Here is a 23509-nt window from a genome sequence, read left to right as displayed (position 1 = left end):
GTTGTCCGCTACTGGACCTAATGGTCAGGGGTCCCTTTACCTTTACATTGCAAGACTATCGTAAGCTGTTCTTTTCAGCACAGTTCCTCAGTCTTCAAAAAGAGTACAACAGCAGTAGAGCACATTGCAGTGATGCTGCAAACAACTCCCTTGGCCTCAGCCTAACCCTCTGAAGTTTTCAGAGTGAGGTTTATTCTCACAAGCCACTCTCTCTCAGCCCCAGCTGCACTGACCCTCAAATTTTGGGTCCACAGACATCATTTGCATTGGGAGGATTATTTTAAAGTGTTGGCAAACCTTAAACTAACGTTTTACATAAGAGAAATATGTCAGAAAGTAAATTTGTCTGGGAGTGGACATTCTGTCGCCCTGTCTCTGGTAAATTAAAACCTTGGGTTTCTCATTTGATTTCCACAGGCAGGGAAAACCATTTAAACATTCAACATGAAACAGCATATGTAGAGAATGAGATGGTTCTCTCTAACTTTCTACTCTCTGTAGTTTTCATGGTCTATAAAAGGAAGGAAGGAAGGAACTGCAAATCTTTCACAAGCCATTTACCCCTTAACTTACAGAACTTTTAAAAATCTGTCATAGTGTATTTATTTTATATTAAATTGTAAATGCATAGCTACTTTCCATCTAAAAGGTGCTCAGAGGTTTACAACAGAAAATTTAAAATATATATAGTTGTTAGAAAGCTGACTGTGAATAAGTTGTGCGAATGATCCCTTTCTTACAACAAAAGGTCCTTTGGCCTTAGTTGCTGGTCTTACTTGCTGATCACAAAAGATGGAGGCAACAAACAGGAGAGAGTGCTGTCTAAGGCTACACTGGGACTGGGCTTTAAATAACTGGTGCAGTGGTACCTCGGGTTAAAAACATAACTCGTTCTGGAGGTCCGTTCTTAACCTGAAACTGTTCTTAACCTGAGGTCCCACTTTAGCTAATGGGGCCTCCCACTGCTGCCGTGCTGCTACCGCGTGATTTCTGTTCTCACCTGAAGCAAAGTTCTTAACCCGAGGAACTATTTCTGGGTTAGCGGAGTCTGTAACCTGAAGCGTATGTAACCTGAGGTACCACTGTACCTTAAACTGGTAGCTGGTTCAAATAAACGTGATGGAAACAGAGGACTGGATAATGCAGAAACCTGCGCTCAGCTACTTCTGAGTAGCAGGCTAATCGTGGTTGTTTATCTTCCGGTGATTAATGGTTTCCCATGGTTCCTGTTTCAATTCCATTAAGATCACAAGTGTAGGAAAATTGCCCTGATGCTTTATGCTCCCGCCCCGGCCCCCCCCCCGCCCCAATTCTTATATACAAGAAATTCATGACCTTTCCTTGAACTTAGATCGCTTTACCCCCTTTGTGCGTTTCTGGGCTATACGTTCGAAATCAGAAATCATCTGAATCTTCTGCCCTGGTCCCCAGAACATGATTGGACAGAGAAGTGCATATTTATGCTGATGACACCACACATGGCCCACATGACAAACCATCTCTCCTGCTGGCTCAGGGTGTGTGTTTAAAGCAGTAATGAGGATTAGATAGACCCATTCGTGGTGCCTCAGAACGGACAGCTTCAGAGCGACAGAGTGGAAGTCTGCACAGTACCCTGAATAAAAGGTAAAGGGACCCCTGACCATTCAGTCCAGTCGTGACCGACTCTGGGGTTGCGGCGCTCATCTCGCTTTATTGGCCAAGGAAGCCGGCGTACAGCTTCCGGGTCATGTGGTCAGCATGACTAAGCCGCTTCTGGCGGACCAGAGCAGTGCACGGAAACGCCATTTACCTTCCCACCGGAGTGGTACCTATTTATCTACTTGCACTTTGACGTGCTTTTGAACTGCTAGGTTGGCAGGAGCAGGGACCGAGCAACGGGAGCTCACCCCGTCGCGGGGATTCGAACCGCCGACCTTCTGATCGGCAAGTCCTAGGCTCTGTGGTTTAACCCACGCGCCACCCGCGTTGCTCTGAATAGCTACCCTTAAATGCTAGGAGTGGCTTTGTCCAGCTCTGGCTGGTTCGCCAGCTACTAGGGGCAGAGGAAGGGGGTGCGGTGGGTGCGAGCCGCCCCAGGTGTCACCACTGAGGGGGTGACAAAATGTTGGGTGGCACTCACCGTGGGGCCTGCAGCGCACCTGAGCCAAGCGTCTCTTCTGGGACAGACGCAGTGGCTTGGGCACGCGCAGGCTCTGTGCTGCCCAAATGGTCTGCCCGCTGCCTCCCACCCAGCTGTAGGGCAGCTGAGTGGGAGGTGGCAAAACAACAAATCTATGGTTATGGGAAACATACTCAATAAACACACAAGACTTAACCAGCTGTACTTTTGAATAAATATAATATTCATTGTAAAAAATTGTAGATTTCAACGGAAGTGTTATAAAGCAGAAAAGACCCAGTGGATCAGTTCATTCTCTAGTCAGTTCATGCATAAGGTCCATACATGTATAAGTATCTATTCCACCTGTCTGTTCATAGAGTCCAAAAATCCACATGAAGGGTTGTTACAGTTCCACAGAATCCTTTCACAGAGTCTAAGACAAGGATTTCCAGAATATTAGCCTTGGTTCGCCATCCTAGGCTTCATCAGTAGAACAGGCTCTAGGTAATGCAAATAATTACAATATTGTAATCTCACACATTTTTACAGCAAAATTAATATAAAAAACATAAACAATTGTACATACCATATGTAATATTACAGGATAGTGGATCTTATAGCATGGTAGTGGTTGCAATACCTTATTTATTCAAAAGTACAGCCGGTTACGTCTTGAGCGGGAGGAGGCAGACAGACCCCAGAGGCCCCGTGGTGTGCCCTGCCCCTATGGGTGGCTCGCCCTGCCTCTGTGGGCAGCTCACCCTGCCCCTGAAAGTGCCGCCCCAGGAGCCTGAGCGGCTTCCTCCGCCTCTGCCAGCTACAACCTCTTTTGGACATAGATGACTTGGCCACTGTTCCCTGTGCTCTGGCAACTTCCAGACTGGATGACTGCAATGCTCTCTGTGTGGGGTTGCCCTTGAAGACAACTCAGAAACATCAATGGGCCCAAAATGCAGCATCCAGATTCCAGTTCCGTTTCGATCTCACACACCCTTCTCTTTTAAAACAGCTGCCCTGGTTGCTGGTTCCTTTTGAGGCCCAGTTCAAGCTGTTTGTGTTGGGGTTTGAAGCCCCAAATGACTCAGGCCCCAAATTGACCCACCTCCTTTCGCACATACGTAGGGTCAATGCTTTCCCCGGGAACTGAGAACTGGGGAATGGGGCTGAACTGCCATTGGCAAAAGTCGACTCAGACAGCATGAGGAACCATGGGAAAAAGAAGAAGGGGAATTTTGGAGATGTTATGACCAGTTGTTGTTTTTTACCTCCCTCCGTAAGCCAGGCAGAAGCTTCCGGGGCTTTCAGAAGGAGGCTTTGATTTTGGGGGTGGGGGTTGTTTTTTTTCTGTTGTGGTTTGGCCTATCTCTGTTGTTGAGCTAAAAATGTCCTGTGTCAAGTCTCTTCTTGTGCTTTGGGTAGTTCTGGTCCTTCGGCTGATACGTTTGCGTGTTGATTCACATCATCAAGTGGAAGATGACTTCCTTCAGAACATCTGCTTCTATTCAGTGATGAGGGAGAAGAGTGAAATCATAGAATCATAGAAGAGTTGGAAGAGACCACAAGGGCCATCGAGTCCAACCCCCTGCCAAGCAGGAAACCCCATCAGAGCACTCCTGACATATGGTTGTCAAGCCTCTGCTTAAAGACCTCCAAAGAAGGAGACTCCACCACACTCCTTGGCAGCAAATTCCACTGTCAAACAGCTCTTACTGTCAGGAAGTTCTTCCTAATGTTTAGGTGGAATCTTCTTTCTTGTAGTTTGGAACCATTGCTCCGTGTCCGCTTCTCTGGAGCAGCAGGAAACAACCTTTCTCCCTCCTCTATGTGACATCCTTTTATATATTTGAACATGGCTATCATATCACCCCTTAACCTCCTCTTCTCCAGGCTAAACATGCCCAGCTCCCTTAGCCGTTCCTCATAAGGCATCGTTTCCAGGCCTTTGACCATTTTGGTTGCCCTCCTCTGGACACGTTCCAGTTTGTCAGCGTCCTTCTTGAACTGTGGTGCCCAGAACTGGACACAGCACTCCAGGTGAGGTCTGACCAGAGCAGAATACAGTGGCATGTAGTTCTTGTGCTTGGAAAAAGCCAGAGATTAATTCCTACTTAGCTCATACCAGCAAACAGCACCAAGACTGAGCAAAAAAATATTATTTTCGGAACAATGACAAGCCGACAAGCTGATTTGGGGCCAGGGCATAGAACAACGAGAAATTCCCTGCCTGTTACTGCTCACTCAGCAACAAATATTTGAGGCTGTGTTCTGAAACATGCCCTTTTGAGTTTGTGTCCCAGTTCAGTCAATGGAAACATACAGGGCCAGGGCTGCAAAAATAGATGTGATGTGTAGCTTCTTGTACAGAAGCAAAATTGTTCAGAAAATACCTTTTGCTTCAGGCAGAATAAAACCTGTTTCTGGGGTGCCTACAGATCTCTTTTTTTTATGCCACTTACCTTTCTGCAAGTTGGCTAAACTAGTCACCTCTTGCTGGAGGGGCGACTGTCTCGCTTTAGGTCTTTAGCAGGTGAAAAGGAGAAATTTGAATCCGGTCCTTGCAGCATCAGTCCCTGGAAGAAAGGAAATTGTGATGGCAGATGCAGTCATATGCAAATAGCTGGGGGGGGGGTGGAATTATCATCTACAAACACTGGGAAGAAATTCCATCTGCTGCTTCCTTGAGAAGGGGGCCTTAATAAATTCTGAGACTGCAAAGTTACACACATCTTAATCAAGTCTTAATCCGAGGAATTAATGTGCTGTGCGTTTCTGCATAATTCCAGGAATCACGCAAAAGCTATGACAATAGCCAGAGCCGCAGATGGACTCGCCTCCTTGCACAAAATGCTGCATGAAAAAGGTATATTGAGGCAAACGTGGCTCCCGCCTTCACAGCGTTTCACGTACAGGTGCACCATCTCAAAGTGCCAGGGCGACTCGTGCGCTTTCATGTGCGTGGCGTGTGCACATGCGCTTGTCTATGCATGCGTGTGCACAAGTGCCAAACCACTGTGCTTGCCTTCACGTCTACTGCAGAGGGGGAAAACCCTCCAGAGGTTTTTTCTCTTAAAAACGCTGACCTTTTTTTATCTTAGAAAAGGAGTCGGCGGGGGATGGGGGGGACGGGACACAAATATTTCTAACTGCATATATGTTGTTACCTGTAATAACAGTGCAGGATGAAAATGGAGGGAAATGTGAGGTAAGGAAGGAAGAAGACACCCACCAGTTTACAAGCAGGCATTGTCTCCCAGCTTTGACACAGCCTGCATTGAGGAAATAGGTATAAATTTTGCACCAGAGGCCAAAGGTCAGCTTGTCTTTAGCTTCTGAAAGTCACCAGATCACAAACATTTGGCATGAACCTACCAGTCCACAAACATAAAGGTTTATTTGTTAGCTTTGAAAGGTAGCTGCACTCCCAGAAGTAAATCCCACTGTGCACAGTGGAACCTGTTTTGGAGTAAAGACACTAATTCTTCACAGTGTTAGCCTGTGGCTGCAACAAGCCCACTTATTGGATGTTAACCCCACTTAACTGAACTTATTCCCACCAAGTAAACTGACCTCCTAATCGTATATGCCACTCAGACATCACTTGGGCCTCTTTTTCAGCTCTTCTCCGGTTCCTATTCCAGGCCGATGGAGTTCAACTTGCTCACTGACTCAGAGGCCCACAGTCCCAATCTCTCCCTCTCAGAGTCGGGGACACCACAACATGAGCACAGCTGCAAGGGGCAAGAGCACAGCGGTAAGTAGGAAATTGGCTTTGCTCTTTGAACAGCAAGCGGTGCTTCTCATTTCATAGCCTCCAGCTCTGGCCTGATTAGAAAGGGAGGTGCTCTATTTGTTTCTTAGACATGAGCGTATAATAACTGGTAGGGCAGAGCTGCAGAACCTCATCCCTGAAGGCCAAAATCCAGGCCTCTAGCTGGCCCTCAGGGATTTCCCAGGCCGTGCCCTCTCCCCAATCCACCCCCTAAAAAGGTAAAGGGACCCCTGACCATTAGGTCCAGTCGTGACCGACTCTGGGGTTGCAGCGCTCATTTCGCTTTACTGGTCGAGGAAGCCGGCATACAGCTTCCGGGTCATGTGGCCAGCATGAATAAGCCGCTTCGGGCGAAGCACAGCAGCGCACAGAAACACCGTTTACCTTCCCGCTGGAGTGTTACCTATTTATCTACTTGCACTGGCGTGCTTTTGAACTGCTAGGTTGGCAGGAGCAGGGACCGAGCAACGGGAGCTCACCCCGTTGCAGGGATTCGAACCGCCAACCTTCTGATCAGCAAGTCCTAGGCTCTATGGTTTAACCCACAGCGCCACCCTCGTCCCATCCACCCCCTAGGCTAGAATAAATCAAAGACATTTGACTTTGCAGATAAGTGAATATTTTACTCACAAAGTTTCCAGAAGTTACAGCAAATAAGTCTCCAACCACTGGCAGTAAAACAGAGATGAAAAAGGTTCCAAATGACTTAAAAAGAAAAGTATTTTGTTTCTTTACAAAAAGGATCATGCAATCTTTGGGTTAGGCTTTGAAATCTCATTTTTTGAGAGATTCAGTTCACTCGCCGGGAGCCATGACCGCATGACTTCTTGCTTGTTCCAGGAAGCAGGAAGAGAAAAGACTCAGAGCCTGCTAAGCTCCGCCCCCACTGGCAACCTGAGCTCAGGTTAACCCTTTCTTGCAGGCAGTTGTGAGTCAGTAATATATTGCAACAAATCGGTGCCCTTGCTTTTGCTTTCACAGACACAGAAAAGTCACAGCAGAACCAGACCGATGACTCGAATCCTGAGGATGGCTCCTTGAAAAAGAAGCAGCGCAGGCAGAGAACTCATTTCACCAGCCAACAACTCCAGGAGCTGGAAGCCACTTTCCAGAGGAACCGCTATCCGGACATGAGCACCCGGGAGGAAATTGCTGTCTGGACCAACTTGACTGAAGCCAGAGTCCGGGTAGGCCTCCTTCACACCCGCTCTGCTTTCTCTTGGTGTGGTCAGAATTTGAGGATTCAATAGCGAACCACATAGCAGACCAAGCAGAATGGAAGAGGCCTCTGCATGTGGCTTTTATCTTTTCGTGTGAGCTATTATACAGCGCAAGTACTTTCTGAGGAACAGATTGCTCTCAAAACCTTGCATTTTAAAAAGTGAGGCACTCCTCTCACAATCACTCCTGATAGTCAACTCAAGCGGCGAGTGCCACCAAAGTAGGACCACTAAGAAACAAGGGGGGATACTTGCATGCTTGAGGAAACCCTGAGGTTTGCAGAAGTACATTTCCACCCCAAACATGAACAAGCTGAAAGGACAGGGGGACACAGGGGAGGAGGAACACCAACAAAAGCCCATTGTGGACTGAGCATGTTCAGTAGACGTGGGATGAGGAGTAACAGAAGGAGAAAGAAAGTTGGAACACTGGGTGGTGGGAGATAATGGTTGGCTGGGATCCTGTACTCTTATAGAAGTGAGGATGCCTGCCACATTTTGTCGCAAGTTCCACCTGTACTATTGCTGAGGACCCGTTGTAACTGCAGCTCCCATTATCCCTTTGCGATGTTCACTGAGGCCGATGGGAGTCGTAATCCAGAATGTGGCAGCTAGACTGGTGACTGGGGGCGGCCGCCGGGACCACATAACACCAGTTCTGAGAGATCTGCATTGGCTCCCAGTATGTTTCCGAGCACAATTCAAAGTGTTGGTGCTGACCTTTAAAGCCCTAAATGACCTCGGTCCTGTATACCTGAAGAAGCGTCTCCACCCCCATCGTTCAGCCCGGACACTGAGATCCAGCGCCGGGGGCCTTCTGGCGGTTCCCTCATTGCGAGAAGTGAGGTTACAGGGAACCAGACAGAGGGCCTTCTCGGTAGCGGCGCCCACCCTGTGGAACACCCTCCCTTCAGATGTGAAGGAAATAAGTAGCTATCCTATCTTTAAAAGACATCTGAAGGCAGCCCTGTTCAGGGAAGTTTTTAATATTTAACGCTGTATTGTTTTTAATACTTGATTGGGAGCCGTCCAGAGTGGCTGGGGAAACACAGCCAGATGGGCGGGATATAAATAATATATTATTATTATTATTATTATTATTATTATTATTATTATTATTATTCAGCCCCGCCTGGTGGGCCAAAAGCTCTTCTCACCAAGCTAATACACGCAGAATGCTAACTTAAGAAAACGCTCCCTTTCTCTCACAGGTGTGGTTTAAGAATCGCAGGGCCAAGTGGAGGAAGAGAGAAAGGAACCAACAGGCCGAACTCTGCAAGAACAGCTTTGGAGCCCAGTTCAATGGACTGATGCAGCCTTACGATGACATGTACAGCGGCTATTCGTACAACAGCTGGGCCACCAAAGGCCTTGCCACCAGCACCCTGTCGGCAAAGAGCTTCCCCTTCTTCAACTCGATGAACGTCAGCCCCCTCTCGTCGCAGCCCATGTTCTCCACGCCCAGCTCCATCGGCTCCATGCCCATGCCTTCATCCATGGTAGCTCCCTCCACAGTGACTGGCGTGCCAGGCCCCAGCCTCAACAACCTCAACAGCCCCGGCCTTAACTCGGCCGTTTCATCCAGTACCTGCCCATACGCTTCCCCAGCCAGCCCATACACGTACCGGGACACGTGCAACTCCAGCCTGGCTAGCCTGAGGTTGAAGGCCAAACAGCACGCCAACTTCACCTATCCAGCAGTGCAGACAGCAGCCTCCAGCCTCAGCCCTTGCCAGTACGCTGTGGACAGGCCAGTATGAAGGCCTCGGACCCTTCCCCACCCACCCAACCCCGATAATCAGGAACCTGGCCATTAGCCCGACAGCCACACCCAGACCGACCAAATTCCAGGAAGATGTGCTTCGTGACGACCATGCTGTTATAAACTTTCCGACTTCTCTCTTTTGTTTTTGGCGAAAGTAAACACAACCGCTCATCGAAAGCTCGTTTGGGAAAGAGGACTTTTCTGCCAGGCTCTGAGGTCATTGTCAATCCGGCGCTGAAATGTGATAGCTCTCGGCTTGCTCCTGCTCCGGGCTGAGAACAGGCAACCCATTCGTTGAACAATACGGAGAGAGGGAGACCCAGGAAAGGGAGGGGGGACAACAGTGCAGCTGCCGATTCCACTCACCAACGTACGTCTGTGCGCCGCGGCGATTTGCATGCCTGCCGACACGAAACCCTCCGAGGTCTAAACGCTGTGCTGGAAAGACCACAGATTGGTGCATTGAGGATTAGACTTCTTTCACGAATGTTTGCACAACATTCTGTCACTTCTTCTTCTTTTCCTTTGCAGATTTCGGCCTTTTGTAGTTGAGAGTCGGCAAAGGAAGATGTGGTCTCATGGAAAGTTCAGAGTTCGTGAAGGCAGGGGCGAGAGAGGGATTATGAGCCGTGGGGAGGGTCTGGGACCCAGCTGAATGGAGAGATCCACTCGGGCACGATGATAAGATCCTGCCCCCCCCCTGATTTACACTGGTTTCTAAGACTACAGCAGAAGCTGCTAGCAGGTCACCAAAAGGGATACAGAACTTTGACTTTAGCAAAAAAACAACAGCGACAACCGAGAGCTGCATAGTCTCTCCCATGCCTACCTGTGGAAGTCGGGGAAGGGAAGAGTGAAAAGATACAGAGAAATATGAGCAAATAAAACATTCCCTGTTGGATTTCATTTTCGACCAGGCGGGAGTTAAATATCAGTATATCCACCTACAGAACCCCATTGCTTTCCTTTTACAGTCAATGGCTCTTTCGTGCTCCCAAATAAATTCCATTACAAAATAAATCGGAAGAAATCCTTGCAATCTTTATGGGTGTCTGTTTATTGCAAGAGCAACGCGGAGCCAACATCCAGGATGAAAGCGTTCCGTTGCTTTCCCCCCCTGAAGGTGGAGAAACTGGGCTCTGCAGTTAAAGCAGACCTTTTTTTAATCCTAGAACTCAGTGTCTAAAAATTAGGTGTTACTCTCAAGGTTGTCAAAAATAGCACCATGCAGCAGATCGCTAGGTCTTACATTTTCATATTTGGGTAGATTGCACGTTTTCTACCGAAAGGCCGAGATATTGGTACTCTGGACGTTTTACTCGTGTTCGTTTACATCAGCTTTTAGTTATAATGTTTTTGGAGAGTCGTATTTGAGCCTCCAAAAGTTTAGAAGCTTGAATTAATGTGGAACACTGTTCCAAGGGGACGTGGACTGAGAACACTTCAAAACCAGAAATTTGTCTCATTCCCAGGCTATTCTTGGTCCTGCTAAAGTTTAAAATGTAAACTGACACAAGTATGCCTATTTTTATCTGGTATATTTTGTCTATCCATTATGTTCTCACTGCAGCCTTGACGTGGGGAACCCTTTTTTAAAAAAGCTGTCTTCAAACGTGTAGCATGAACCCAGTCACTGCTCCAGACAACCTATTTATTGAGCGTGATTTGCTTTCCACAAAGCTTTCACAGAGGCTACATTGTATCTGGTCTTTATCGAGCATTTGTTCAGGTTTGCTTACAGGGATGTTATATAACAGTGAGCATTCCTCCTGGGTTTATCGAGATTTGTTTTTGGGCTGTTTACATGTCTTCCCGTTAAATCTTCCATTTACCCCACACTTTTAAATGCATTTCCCAGGCACTTTTCCAAACCACGGACAAAAAATCAATTTCTTTCTAAAAGTTTATTTATTGTGCTGGCGTGACACGAGTGTCTTAATCCACTTTAATTGCACAAACCTAAACTTTCCGGTTATGCTGGTAGTTTGTAGGTTCCCTGGGTGTAGCAGCCAATTCTGAAATAATATTTTGGACCTTCAAGCTGGCAAAACCTTTTCCCACAGCTATTCCTTTACAGACGCAGCCCCTTTGCCCTATAGGAAAAGCAAGCTAGCTAATCGCTCCATTCTTTATATGCACCCTGCTAACCAACCCAAAACAGCATGTAAAATATTTTGCACATTAAAACAATGCATCGTTAAATCGACACAACAAAACAAGACAATGCAGAAGCAGAGAAACACGATAAATACTCCCTCATCCAGGGGTGAAGTGTTAGTTGCTGTGAGTGGAGTTCCCTGATGTGGACCTTGTGCAGAGTATAAATCAATAAGCTCTCACCGCAATAAAGACTTCCTAAAGTTCTACTGCAAACTGTCTTAAACTAGTTACAAAATAAACATTGCAAAAACAAATGAACACATTGCTCTTAAACAACTAGCAATACAGGCCAGTCTTCTTTTTAAGATCTTACTATTTAATATTGTCCAGGAACTATTCTCTCTGGTCCCAGAGAGAGCTCCATCTAAGCAACTTGCTCCTGCTGAGAGAGATAGGTGGCTTCCGGTTCCCTGGGATGAGTCATAGACACCAAATGAAAACCTCGTAACTTTTCAAACACGATGCATGCAAGCACAACATTTTATGCACATAAAATTTTAATTTCTTTAACATGAAGTTCATCCTAATCTCCAAATCTTGCCTTTTTACCACTTTACTGTACAAGAGATGGCTGGGCAGAGGTCTGGGGCCACCTGTATCTCTCGCACTCTCAGCGGTGTCTCCTTTAACAATCCCAGCGGATGGGAATAGCCTCGTTATTTGAGGCTTCCCATACAATACTAGCATTTTGAATCAGGCCTTGAAACTAACTGGGAAGCAATGTGGTTGCCTGAGGACCTTTGTAACAGGATCTCTCTGACCAGCTTATTGGCCCTCATCCAGCCCATTACTGTTTACTTCAGACAGCTGTTCAGGGATTTCACAGCGTACAGATGGCAGCAAATTCCAGCAACAGAGCACAACTTTTGCAAAGGGTTCGGTCCCTTTGTGGCCTGACAATAGACTGAAAAGGTCAGCAATGTCACCCAGGACAAGAACATTAAGTGAATTCTCACCAGCCTTCTCCAATCTGATGCTCTCTGGGGCTACATGAGCACCAGCACAGAGCACACCTTTTTTTGGGCAAAAGCTGCCATAGACCACAGATGGGTTTTGCTCAACCCAGAGAATGAACAGAATCAATCTTGTAAGTGGTAGAAGGACGAGCCCTGTGTCCCATAACTAGCAAAATGTAGGTATAGGTAAAGGTAAAGGTAAAGGGACCCCTGACCATTAGGTCCAGTCGTGACCGACTCTGGGGTTGCGGTGCTCATCTCGCTTTACTGGCCGAGGGAGCCGCCGTACAGCTTCCAGGTCATGTGGCCAGCATGACTAAGCCGCTTCTGGCGAACCAGAGCAGCGCACGGAAACGCCATTTACCTTCCCACTGGAGCGGTACCTATTTATCTACTTGCACTTTGACGTGCTTTCCAACTGCAAGGTTGGCAGGAGCAGGGACCGAGCAACGGGAGCTCACCCCGTCACGGAGATTCGAACCACCAACCTTCTGATCAGCAAGTCCTAGGCTCTGTGGTTGAACCCACAGCGCCACCTGCATCCCTAGCAAAATGTAGAACAAGGGAAATTAGGCTATTTCCTCCCTGCACCCCCCTTACATAATGTAGGTGGAATTCAACGCTCCTTACCTCAGGATCTGGATTTGGAGGTTGTGACCATGGGCTGAATTTTTGTTTGCTGATAGAGCCCTGCTGCAGCTTTACAATAGAGTGCATTGCATGGAAAGCTAATGGATCTCTCTCCTGCCCTCTGCTTGTCCTCCTGCAAAGGAGGACAGGACAGAGCTGAGCATCTCACCAGTATTGGATGAATAAACCCATATGAGAGAGAGAGAGAGAGAGAGAGAGAGAGAGAGAGAGAGAGAGAGAGAGAGGGAGGGAGAGAAGTTGATCCAATGTGTTTATTCAATGGTTTGTGGCCACTGGTGTTTCAGCGTTCCTGCTTTGGGAATGTGTCATGGATGGAGGAAGGAAGATTAGAGGCATCACGCACTGGGTATCCCTTCTCCTTGGGTCATCTGTATGGGTTGTTTTGTTCTTGTACCCTTCACTCCTGCCGCGGGCGCAGATCTGAGGTTCCCGGTTGCCGTCTAAGTGCTTAGGGAACTGCCTTCCATTCTTCTCTAGAGGATCTCGCTGGCTGTTTTTATTACCTGCTCACTTTTGTGCAAGTGTCCCTTCGCTAAGGCTCCCCACCTGCCACTATGAATTCAAATCGGGAGTCCTGCATATCCAGCTCTGACTGGAGAAGTGAACAGCGATGTGTGTCAAATCGGGATATTCCCCACACGGCCCCAAAATGGTCTTGGCTTAGAGTCAGCTGGCGTACCAGAAAGTTGCTGCCGGCCATAAAGTTTTCAGTCTGCTGCACCCCCTCATTCTGGGCAAAGTTGGCATTTTAGGGGATATTGCCGCATTTTCACTTTGGTTGCTCGAATTACCCGCCTCCTGCCTGATGGACTTCTGCCTGCCACTTGGCTGTCTTCCCTAGCTTATTTCCCTGTCCTTGGGCCTGAATCCCGAACCTTACCTCTTTTCTGTTTTTGTTCCGGGGAGTGGGGGTGTACCTCCAGGTTCATATCGGTGTGTGGCAGAGCAGTGTGGCTCTGGAACAAGGAACTTGACGTGTCCACAAGGCACAGGAGAGCTCAGTTCTTACTGAGAAGGTAAAAAAGGTAAAGGACCCCTGGACGGTTAAGTCCAGTCAAAGGAGACTATGGGGTTGCAGCGCTCATCTCGCTTTCAGGCCGAGGGAGCCGGCGTTTGTCCACAGACAGCTTTCCGGGTCATGTGGCCAGCATGACTAAACCACTTCTGGCGCAACAGGACACCATGACGGAAACCAGAGTGCACGGAAACGCCGTTTACCTTCCCGCCGCAGTGGTACCTATTTATCTACTTGCACTGGTGCGCTTTTGAACTGCTAGGTTGGCAGAAGCTGGGACAGAGCAACAGGAGCTCGCCCCGTCACAGGGATTCGAACCGCTGACCTTCCGATCGGCAAGCCCAAGAGGCTCAGTTGTTTAGACCACAGCGCCACCCACATCTCTCTTACTGAGAAGGCCATGTTGGCAAGGGAGACCCTCCCACTACTATTCCCCACAGCTAGGAGGCTTTGTGCAGGGCGGGGCAGTCCCTATTGACATCAGCGGGGATCTCCCCCCGCTCCAAGGCTCCTAGCTCCTCAAAGGCAGAGCTAGCCAAACATATTGCTCTGCTTTCCTTTGGACCACATCAGTGAGGCCAAGGCGGTGGGGTCTTGTTATCAAGGCAGTCCAGAACCTCCAGATACACTGCTCAGGCTTGTGCCTTGGGGAGATTGCTTCAGTGCTGGCAACAGAACAGTTTTACTTCACCCCTGGAGGCGCACTCCATTGTCTCTTGAGGCAGACGGATGCTAACAACAGCATGGGCATAGCCAAGGAGGGAAGGGGGGCAGCTGTCTTTCCAGTCAATACAAATCAATACAGCTCAATGCAAATCCGAGGTTCTGTTGCTCCCTAGCAAAAGCCTGCCCCTCCCAACAAAAAATCCAGGCTACACCCATGAACAACAACCCAGTGAGGGGTGCATCTGCTCAGAGGGTGGCCATGCAATATATATTTGGCCAGAAGGTGGCAGCAGAGCATTACAAGTGTCCGCCGAATTCACACGAATGGAGCGATAACATCTCAAAAGCCACCGACAAAGAAATATTGGAACAGATTAATAAAACAATGTGGTCCACCCTCCCCCTTTTAACTGTGGCGGGTTCAAGTCTATGTTTGCTCTTAAGTTCCATCCAATGCGGGGGGCGGGGGCGGGCGGTGTTATCTTGGTCTTGGCTGTTGTTGTTTAGTCGTTTAGTCGTGTCCAACTCTTCATGACCCCGTGGACCAGAGCACGCCAGGCACTCCTGTCTTCCACTGCCTCCCGCACTTTGGTCAAACTCATGCTGGTAGCTTCGAGAACACTATCCAACCATCTCGTCCTCTGTCATTCCCTTCTCCTTGTGCCCTCCATCTTTCCCAACATCAGGGTCTTTTCCAGGGTGTCTTCTCTTCTCATGAGGTGGCCAAAGTATTGGAGCCTCAGCTTCAGGATCTGTCCTTCCAGTGAGCACTCAGGGCTGATTTCCTTCAGAATGGATAGGTTTGATCTTCTTGCAGTCCATGGGACTCTCAAGAGTCTCCTCCAGCACCATAATTCAAAAGCATCAATTCTTCTGACTAGCCAATTCTGGTCTTGGCTAGTTTGACTATTTTGTCAAGGATGCACAGATCAAAATCTCGTAAGTGCTGACAGCCTCCTTCGACAAAGGAGTTTCTCTGCATTGCTATATTTGTGTAAAATGGAAATGGAAAGGAAACTCCCAGGAATAGAGAATTTCTGTTTCTCTCAGTTTTACAGCGATTTCTTAATGTTTTATTGGGCTGAAGTTGACAGCGACTCTTTCTCAAGCCATTTCATCAACCTCAAAATTAGCTGTTGTGTTTCAGCTTGGGGGGGGTCCCCATTTCTTTATTACAGCAGTGGTACCTCCGGTTACAAACACCTCGGGTTACAAACACTTTGGGTTACAGACTCCGCTAACCTGGAAGTAGTACCTCGGGTTAAGAACTTTACCTCAGGATGAGAACAGAAATCGTGCAGCGGCGGCGCGGGAGGCCCCATTAGCTAAAGTGGTACTTTGGGTTAAGAACGGTTTCAGGTTAAGAATGAATTAAGTTCGTAACCAGAGGTACCACTGTACTTCCAGCAGAAATTTGCAACAAAGCTGAATGAACACACTGCGAAATGAGCTGTAGTTCATATCCTTTGTGCCAACTGCTAATGTGATTGAGAAACCATGCCCTTGAAGATCCACAAGATCTCCAATCAAAACACTTGTTTTTGTACAATTCCCTTTAACTTGCAACGACCTCAGGCAATACCTACAAATAAGGAAGTGGGGGTGTTCAGTGTACTGCACAATAAGCTTCGAGTCACCACAAATCATGCACCAACACAATCAGGTGTGTATCCTCTACAAAACACCGTAGTGTTGCATCTGTCCCAGTAATTTATTTGAGCACATGACATTGTGACACTTAATACCACCCCATGCCAACAGTAGTCAATGGGAGGTCGTTTGTCTGATCACTATACATTTGAACACCTGTTAAGCTATCATAACCAAATTTTGCATTATGATTCCTGGGATCAAGGAGTGGGTTTTCATCTATGCTTGGATACAAGTGGATGCCATTTTGAATCAAGACGGTGAAGTGAACCTTTTAAAAATGCACTGATTTTTTAGTTTCTTAGAATTAAGAATCGATGCTGGGACCAAGGCTGCTGGTATACTATACATTTCTGAGAGTCATTTGTTTGCTATGCCTTTGGCTATCATAGCCAAATTCTGCATTATTGTTCCTGAGATCAAGGACGAGGTTTTCATCTATGTCTGCATACAGTCAGGTACAAAATCACAGGCACAGTGCTATATGTTGTTGTTGTTTAGTCGTTTAGTCGTGTCCGACTCTTTGTGACCCCATGAACCAGAGCACGCCAGGCACTTCTGTCCTCCATTGCCTCCCGCAGCTTGGTCAAACCCACGCCGGTAGCCTCGAGAACACTATCCAACCATCTCGTCCTCTGTTGTCCCCTTCTCCTTGTGCCCTCCATCTTTCCCAACATCAGGGTCTTTTCCAAGGGAGTCTTCTCTTCTCATGAGGTGGCCAAAGTATTGGAGCCTCAGCGTCAGGATCTGTCCTTCCAGTGAGCACTCAGGGCTGATTTCCTTAAGAATGGATAGGTTTGATCTTCTTGCAGTCCATGGGACTCTCAAGAGTCCCCTCCAGCACCATAATTCAAAAGCATCAATTCTTCGGCAATCAGCCTTCTTTATGGTCCAGCTCTCACTTCCGTACATCACTACTGGGAAAACCATAGCTTTTACTATACGGACCTTTGTTGGCAAGGTGATGTCTCTACTTTTGTTGGCAAGGTGATGTCTCTATATAACAACCCCCAAAAATGCTGAAGGTCACAACCGTAACAACCTCATCCGATAAGAAGTTACAAGGCAATAGACAAAGTATTATTACAACAGACTAGACAAAATATGATTACAATTGCAACACATATATTCCAGCAAGGCTCACAAAGAATCACATAGCACAAAAATTATTACTGCACTGAGCAATGGTCTAAGCAGCTCATATCACACTTCCTAGGGTGATCTTCGAAAGACCTTTCTACCACAAACAGATAGTACAAGTTCCAGGCCATTAAGAATATAATGTACAGCACCTCTAAGATTCTAGAAAGATCCGTGACGATCTGTACTTTCTCATAGACTGAGAGATCTATGAGCCTGAAAATTTATTCCTGGAATTTTGCCAGGAGATTCCATGCCCTAGTGAAATCCATGACTTTCCCAGCTCCTGTCTTGATAAGCTTAGCCGCTGGGGGTGTTAAAGACACTCCTTTTGTAGGCTGGGACTATATGCCTGGGCAACAGCAGTCTTCCTGACTATGATTCCTGGCAAGAATCAATAGGAAAAGAAAGGTGCAAGATTACAAGCTTTGCACGCACAGTTACTGGGTATTGCATCAGTAATGTTTTGTTTGGCAACGACAATTGACAGCATCTTGACACTGAAATATTACTAATTTGGGCATCTCAGCTTGAATCACAAGAAAATGTGAGTCCTAAAAGAATGATAGTCTTGGGATGCAAAACACCCAGTGCCGGATTTACGTATAAGCTAAACAAGCTATAGCTTAGGGCCCCACTCTCTTGGGGGCCCCCAAAAAAATTAAAGGAAAAAAAACAAACTAGATGTACATTTCTAAAATATAAGATAAAAAACAAATTAAATAAAACCTACATACAGCAACAGTGTTTTGTGTTGTGTAGGCTCCTATGATGTACTAATGGGCCCCCAATCATTTTAAGTTAGAGCTTAATAATTATTTCACTATTAATATACTTCTTCTTAATTGTATTTCAGTTCAACAGTTACTTTGATAAAATACATTTTTGTTATGTGCAAATGGCTTTAGATACCTATTAGGTCCATAAATTACCATATAGGTAAAGGTAAAGGGACCCCTGACCATTAGGTCCAGTCGTGACTGACTCTGGGGTTGTGGCGCTCATCTCGCTTTATTGGCCGAGGGAGCCGGCATACAGCTTCCGGGTCATGTGGCCAGCATGACTAAGCCGCTTCTGGCGAACCAGAGCAGTGCACGGAAACGCCGTTTACCTTCCCACTGGAGCGGTACCTATTTATCTACTTGCACTTTGATGTGCTTTCGAACTGCTAGGTTGGCAGGAGCAGGGACCGTGCAACGGGAGCTCACCCCGTAGTAGGGATTCGAACCGCGACCTTCTGATCAGCAAGTCCTAGGCTCTGTGGTTTAACCCACAGTGCCACCCGCGTCCCTCAAAATTACCATATAGCTTATATTAAACACAAAAAACAGCGACAGTGTTGTTGACAAAGGACAGCTGGACATATAAAGGGTCCCATTACCTTCAGTAGCTTAGGGCCTTATCAAACCTAAATCTGGCCCTGAAAACACCGATATGCCTATATGAGGGAAATCTGAAGGTACAGAACTTGAATACATTGCAATTTGATTTCTACGCGAACAGAAATTATCACTTCAATGAATTTACTGCATGGTTGCTTGCATCAGAAAAAAACCTGGATGCAGCAACCTGCTTCATGTACAGTTGAGAGTGCCTTACATGGAGAAAGACTCAATGGCAAAGTTCCTGATCTTCCAGCAGAAATGAGAAAGGGAGACTGGAAAGTTGCAAGTGATATGAACCAGAGACGTTACAGAATATTATCTGCTGCACCAGCAAAAGTAGTCCTGATGAACCAATGCAGGATGGCTTGCAAGTATAAATTTGAGAAGTTTGACAATGTGCAATTTGGTAAGGTGCTATATTACATTTACATACACAGTTTGAAATCTATGCAAGTCTCACTTTTGCTTATTTCAGAATAGCCTCTGAACATGCATTTAGTGCTTCCCAATTGAAACATTAAAAATGTTTTCATCAACGCTTCCTCGAAAATATTCCCAGAATTCTGCACACGCTATCAGACATCGACAAGTAATAGTTTCAGCAAGGTGGTAAATTATGCAAATTTCTAAGCCTTGCCCGCTTCGTCCCAAGTTCCCCATGAACCTCATTTCTTTAAAATAGTTACACCTTGCCTTTCTTTTCCAAACCACAACTATGGCACATTCCCTATGTTGTAAGCCACCACACCTACCAGAGAAGAATGGCAGATTAAACTGTCGGACTATGTGGAAATGGCAAAACTGATCGGAGGGATTAGGAATCAGGAAGACCAAAATTTTAATAAGGAATGGGAAAGAAATATATATATATATATATATATATATATATATATATATATATACACAATTAAGGTTATTAGTAGGATTGGAATGACACTTGTAGTTAAAAGTTGGACTGTGGTTTTATTGGAGATTTAATAGAATTGGATTGACAGAGAAGATGCGGGAGAAAAAGTTAACAAAATTACCCACAGACAGGGAGGAGGGAAGTCCAGGGGAACTTGTGGAAATGGTTTTATTTGTTTGCTTGATGATTGTTTGTAAATCTGAAAATCTAAATTAAAAAAACAACCACCCCCCAAAAGCCCAACTTATTTCCATGGAGAAACCTCAGCTGTTTATTTTCAAAAGCATCTAATGGAAAGCAGAAAGGAGGAAGCCCATAAATCACATTCCAGCCACAATGCAACAGAGACTCCTCTTTATAGGTACACACACTTCCAGAACTGGCACACAACTCTACTAATATTTAGGTTCCACTATCCACCCAAATGCACACACATTTGTTTATTCATTCCTGTAACCACAATTATCTCTGGTGCCATCTGCCACCGCAAGCAGTTTTTCCTCATGACTAGGTGAGGTTCTTAATAACCTGATTGGGAGGGGAAGGCAAACAGGAACAGCAAGTTCATTCATACCTCGCAGAAGCCGCAATTCATAAAGCTATCTGCGTCCTGTCCCTTGCAGTGTTAGCTAAGCAGGCCTGGGTCTGGTTGGTGTTTGGGGTTGGGTGCCCTGGTGAAAGGAAGGAGGGCTGTGAACAAGACTGGCCCCCAGCTGCCTCTGCTTGGAGGGAGACAGACACCTCAGGCAGTGGATACTGCGAAGTAGGCAGCGGTGGAAAGTGTCAGGAGACAGAATAGCGTGTGTGCCTTATGACTTTCCTTGCTTTCAGGCACGATTGATGATTCTATTCTGTCAACTGCTGGTCTGCTTGGCTTCCGTACAACTTGCCCTTCATCTTGGGCACCAAAGGCAAGTACTGTATTTTTTGCTCCATAAGGCGCACCGGACCATAAGGCGCACCTAGTTTTTAGAGTGGGAAATCAAGAAAAGAAATATTATTTCCCCCCCAGCCCCAAAGAGCAGCGGACAGGCTGCGCGCAGCCTGTCCGCTTCTCCCAGAGCTGCTCAGGACTGACAGGGGAAGCTTGTGTCCCCCCCCTCCAGCCCCAAAGAGCAAAGAAGCCAAGACAGACAGCGGGATCCATCCCGCTGGTTGTCTTGGCTTCCTCTTTAGCCGAGCGCCACCTCTCCAGCCGGGAGAGGCTGCGCGGGGCTAAAGAAGCCATAGCCGCGTGCAGCCTCTCCCTGCTGGAGGGGCTGCGCGCGGCTAAAGAAGCCAAGACAGCCAGCAATACCCCCACCTCCCGCAAAAGCCCACAGGAGCTGCACACCCTTTAAGGAGCGCACAGCTCCTGTGGGCTTTTCTACGAGGAGGGAGAAGGGACTGACTGGCCGCGTCAGTCCCTTCTCGCTCCTGGGGAAAAGCCTGCAAGAGCTGTGCGGAGCTTTGTGTGTGGCTCTTGGGGGCTTTTCCTGCCTGCCTCCCCCCTGCATTCGCTCCATAAGATGCACACACATTTCCCCTTACTTTTTAGGAGGGGAAAAGTGCGTCTTATGGAGCAAAAAATACGGTAAATAAATACTTACAAACCAATGGGGTTAGTCTCAGTGCTGTGGGCCCTGTGGTAAACTTTTCACACACACACACACACACACACACAAAATTGAATACATTTTATTAGGGTTTATAGAGAGAATTACAAAAGTTAATATTAAATATATTTTCCTATTTTTTTGTACAAACCAAGACTTTCATCTAAATACCATATAAGCATGAAGAGAAGGGGGGGCGGTGTTAAAGAAAGAGAAAGAGAGAAATAAAGAAAGAGAGAAAAAGAAAAAGAGGTTAAATGGGACAAACTTTTCAGATATGCAAGTTTATTTCTTCCTCCGCCCCCCGCCCAATGTCTAGGAAGGGAAAACTCACAGGACAATAGCAGATAGTGGATAGCTCAGTCCGTACAGAATATGACTCTTAAACTCAGGGTTGTGGATTCGAATCCCATGCTGGGCAAAGAAGATTCCTGCATTGCAAGGGGTTGGGCTAGATGACCCTCACAGTCCCTTCCAACTCTACAATTCTATGATTCTACGAAAACAGTAAAAATAAAAGGGTCAAACTGGGAGCAGCTTCAACATACATGTCATTAGTAAGGCAAAATGCATTAAAAAAAAAGGCACTGGAGGTTTGGTTTTTTTGCATTTTTGTCCTCCCACCACACCAGAAGCGCAGGGACTAAGCTGAAGTTCGAATTTAACACTAGCTATGTGGCGCTGCGGGTTAAACCACAGAGCCTAGGACTTGCCGATCAGAAGGTCGGCGGTTTGAATCCCCACGACGGGGTGAGCTCCCGTTGCTCGGTCCCTGCTCCTGCCAACCTAGCAGTTCAAAAGCACATCAAAGTGCAAGTAGATAAATAGGTACCGCTCCGGTGAGAAGGTAAACGGCATTTCCGTGCGCTGCTCTGGTTCGCCAGAAGTGGCTTAGTCATGCTGGCCACATGTCCCAGAAGCTGTACGCTGGCTCCCTCGGCCAATAAAGCGAGATGAGCGCCGCAACCCCAGAGTCAGTCACGACTGGACCTAACGGTCAGGGGTCCCTTTACCTTTTTATCAGGCAGATTTCTGAAATTTCATTTCAGAACGCTCAAGAGAGCGGTCATGTTACCATCTCTTTCAAACTTTCACACTTTTGTGATAGCACCCATAGACACATCCTCGAGGGAAGCCCCAAATGCAGAGGGCTGTATTGATTCCGATATATCCTACACACACACACACACACACACACAGCATCAGCATGTAACATGATGTCCAATTTATTGGGATGGACTGACAGTCACAGAATATGATTTTCACTGTGCTAATCTGTCACAAGGAACGGTGAAACTTGAAAGCCCTGTTATCACCGCATTTGTGGTGGTCACCCGTTACACTGCTGCTATGCTCCTCTCCATTCATCACTGTCCGCTACGCTTCCGGGTCATGTGGCCAGCATGACTAAGCCACTTCTAGCGAACCAGAGCAGCGCACGGAAACACCGTTTACCTTCCCGCTGGAGTGGTACCTATTTATCTACTTGCACTTTGACGTGCTTTTGAACTGCTAGGTTGGCAGGAGCAGGGACCGAGCAACGGGAGTTCACCCCGTCGCAGGGATTCGAACCGCCGACCTTCTGATCAGCAAGTTCTCAGCTCTGTGGTTTAACCCACAGCGCCACCTGTGTCCCATCGAATGTGTAGATGACACCAAACTGGGAGGGGTAACGAATGCCGCAGAAGACAGAATCGTAATTCAAAATGACCTGAACAGATTGGAGAACTAGGCCCAAGCTAACAAAATTGATTTCAACAGGGACAAATGTCAGGTTCTGCACTTAGGCGGGAAGAACCAGATGCACAAATATAAGATGATTGGGGACACCTGGCTTACTAGTAGTTCATGTGAAAAGGATCTAGGCGTCTTAGTGGACCACAAACTTAACATGAGTCAACAGTGTGATGCTGCAGCAAAAAAGGCTAATGCTATTCTAGGCTGCATCAGCAGAAGTATAGCGTCCAGATCAAGGGAAATAATAGTCACACTCTGTTCTGCCTGGTCAGACGACGCCTGGAATACTGTGTCCCATTCCAGGCGCCACAATTTAGGAAGGGTGTTGACAAGGTGGAATGTGTGCAGAGGAGGATAACCAAGATGATCAAGGGTGTGGAAACCAAGCCTTATGAGGAGCGGTTGAAGGAAATGGGTATCTTTAGCCCGGAAAAGAGGAGAATGAGATACGACCGCCATCTTCAAATATCTCAAGGGCTGTCCCATGGAAAAGGGAGCAAGTTTGTTTTCTCCTGCTCTGGAGGGCAGAACTTGAACCAATGGTTTCAAGTTACAAGAAAAGAGATTTCAACTAAACACCAGGAAGAACTTTCTGACAGTAAGAGACCTTCAACAGTGGGACGGTCTCCCCAGGGAGGTTGTGGACTCTCCTTGCTTGGAGGTTTTTAAGCAGAGCTTAGATGGTCATCTGTTATGGATGCTTTAGCTGAGATTCCTGCATTGCCGGGGGCTGGACTAGATGACCCTTGGGATCCCTTCCAACAGAGATGGCAATAGTAATGTGTATTT

General features: G+C 46.9%; 1 protein-coding gene and 1 long non-coding RNA gene across 4 annotated transcripts in view; one reads left to right on the top strand and one right to left on the bottom strand.

The window, feature by feature from the left end:
• PITX3 (paired like homeodomain 3) overlaps positions 1 to 9897 on the top strand; it is a gene marked incomplete at its 5' end in the record, with an annotated part of 26492 nt that extends 16595 nt beyond the window's left edge. Inside the window, 4 exons of one of the 3 annotated variants that reach the window (XM_083615942.1) lie at positions 4888 to 4964; positions 5720 to 5855; positions 6855 to 7060; positions 8305 to 9897. In XM_083615942.1, the coding sequence (XP_083472068.1) occupies positions 4926 to 4964; positions 5720 to 5855; positions 6855 to 7060; positions 8305 to 8853 (930 nt within the window). In that variant the 3' untranslated portion in view covers positions 8854 to 9897. The remainder of the gene's footprint in view (positions 1 to 4887; positions 4965 to 5719; positions 5856 to 6854; positions 7061 to 8304) is intronic. The other 2 variants (XM_083615941.1, XM_083615943.1) reach the window with 2 other exon arrangements.
• Positions 3447 to 6780, bottom strand: LOC310763585. The gene is made up of 4 exons (XR_014548680.1): positions 6504 to 6780; positions 5672 to 5832; positions 4561 to 4674; positions 3447 to 3602 (listed from the first exon to the last, which is right to left on the bottom strand). It is a non-coding gene; the product is annotated as an uncharacterized lncRNA (long non-coding RNA).
• Positions 9898 to 23509: the final 13612 nt, after the last annotated feature.

Source organism: Podarcis filfolensis (assembly GCF_964270895.1).
Source record: "Podarcis filfolensis genome assembly, chromosome: 5".
Taxonomy (NCBI): Eukaryota; Metazoa; Chordata; class Lepidosauria; order Squamata; family Lacertidae; genus Podarcis; species Podarcis filfolensis.
This window is presented reverse-complemented; position numbering and strand designations above follow the sequence as displayed.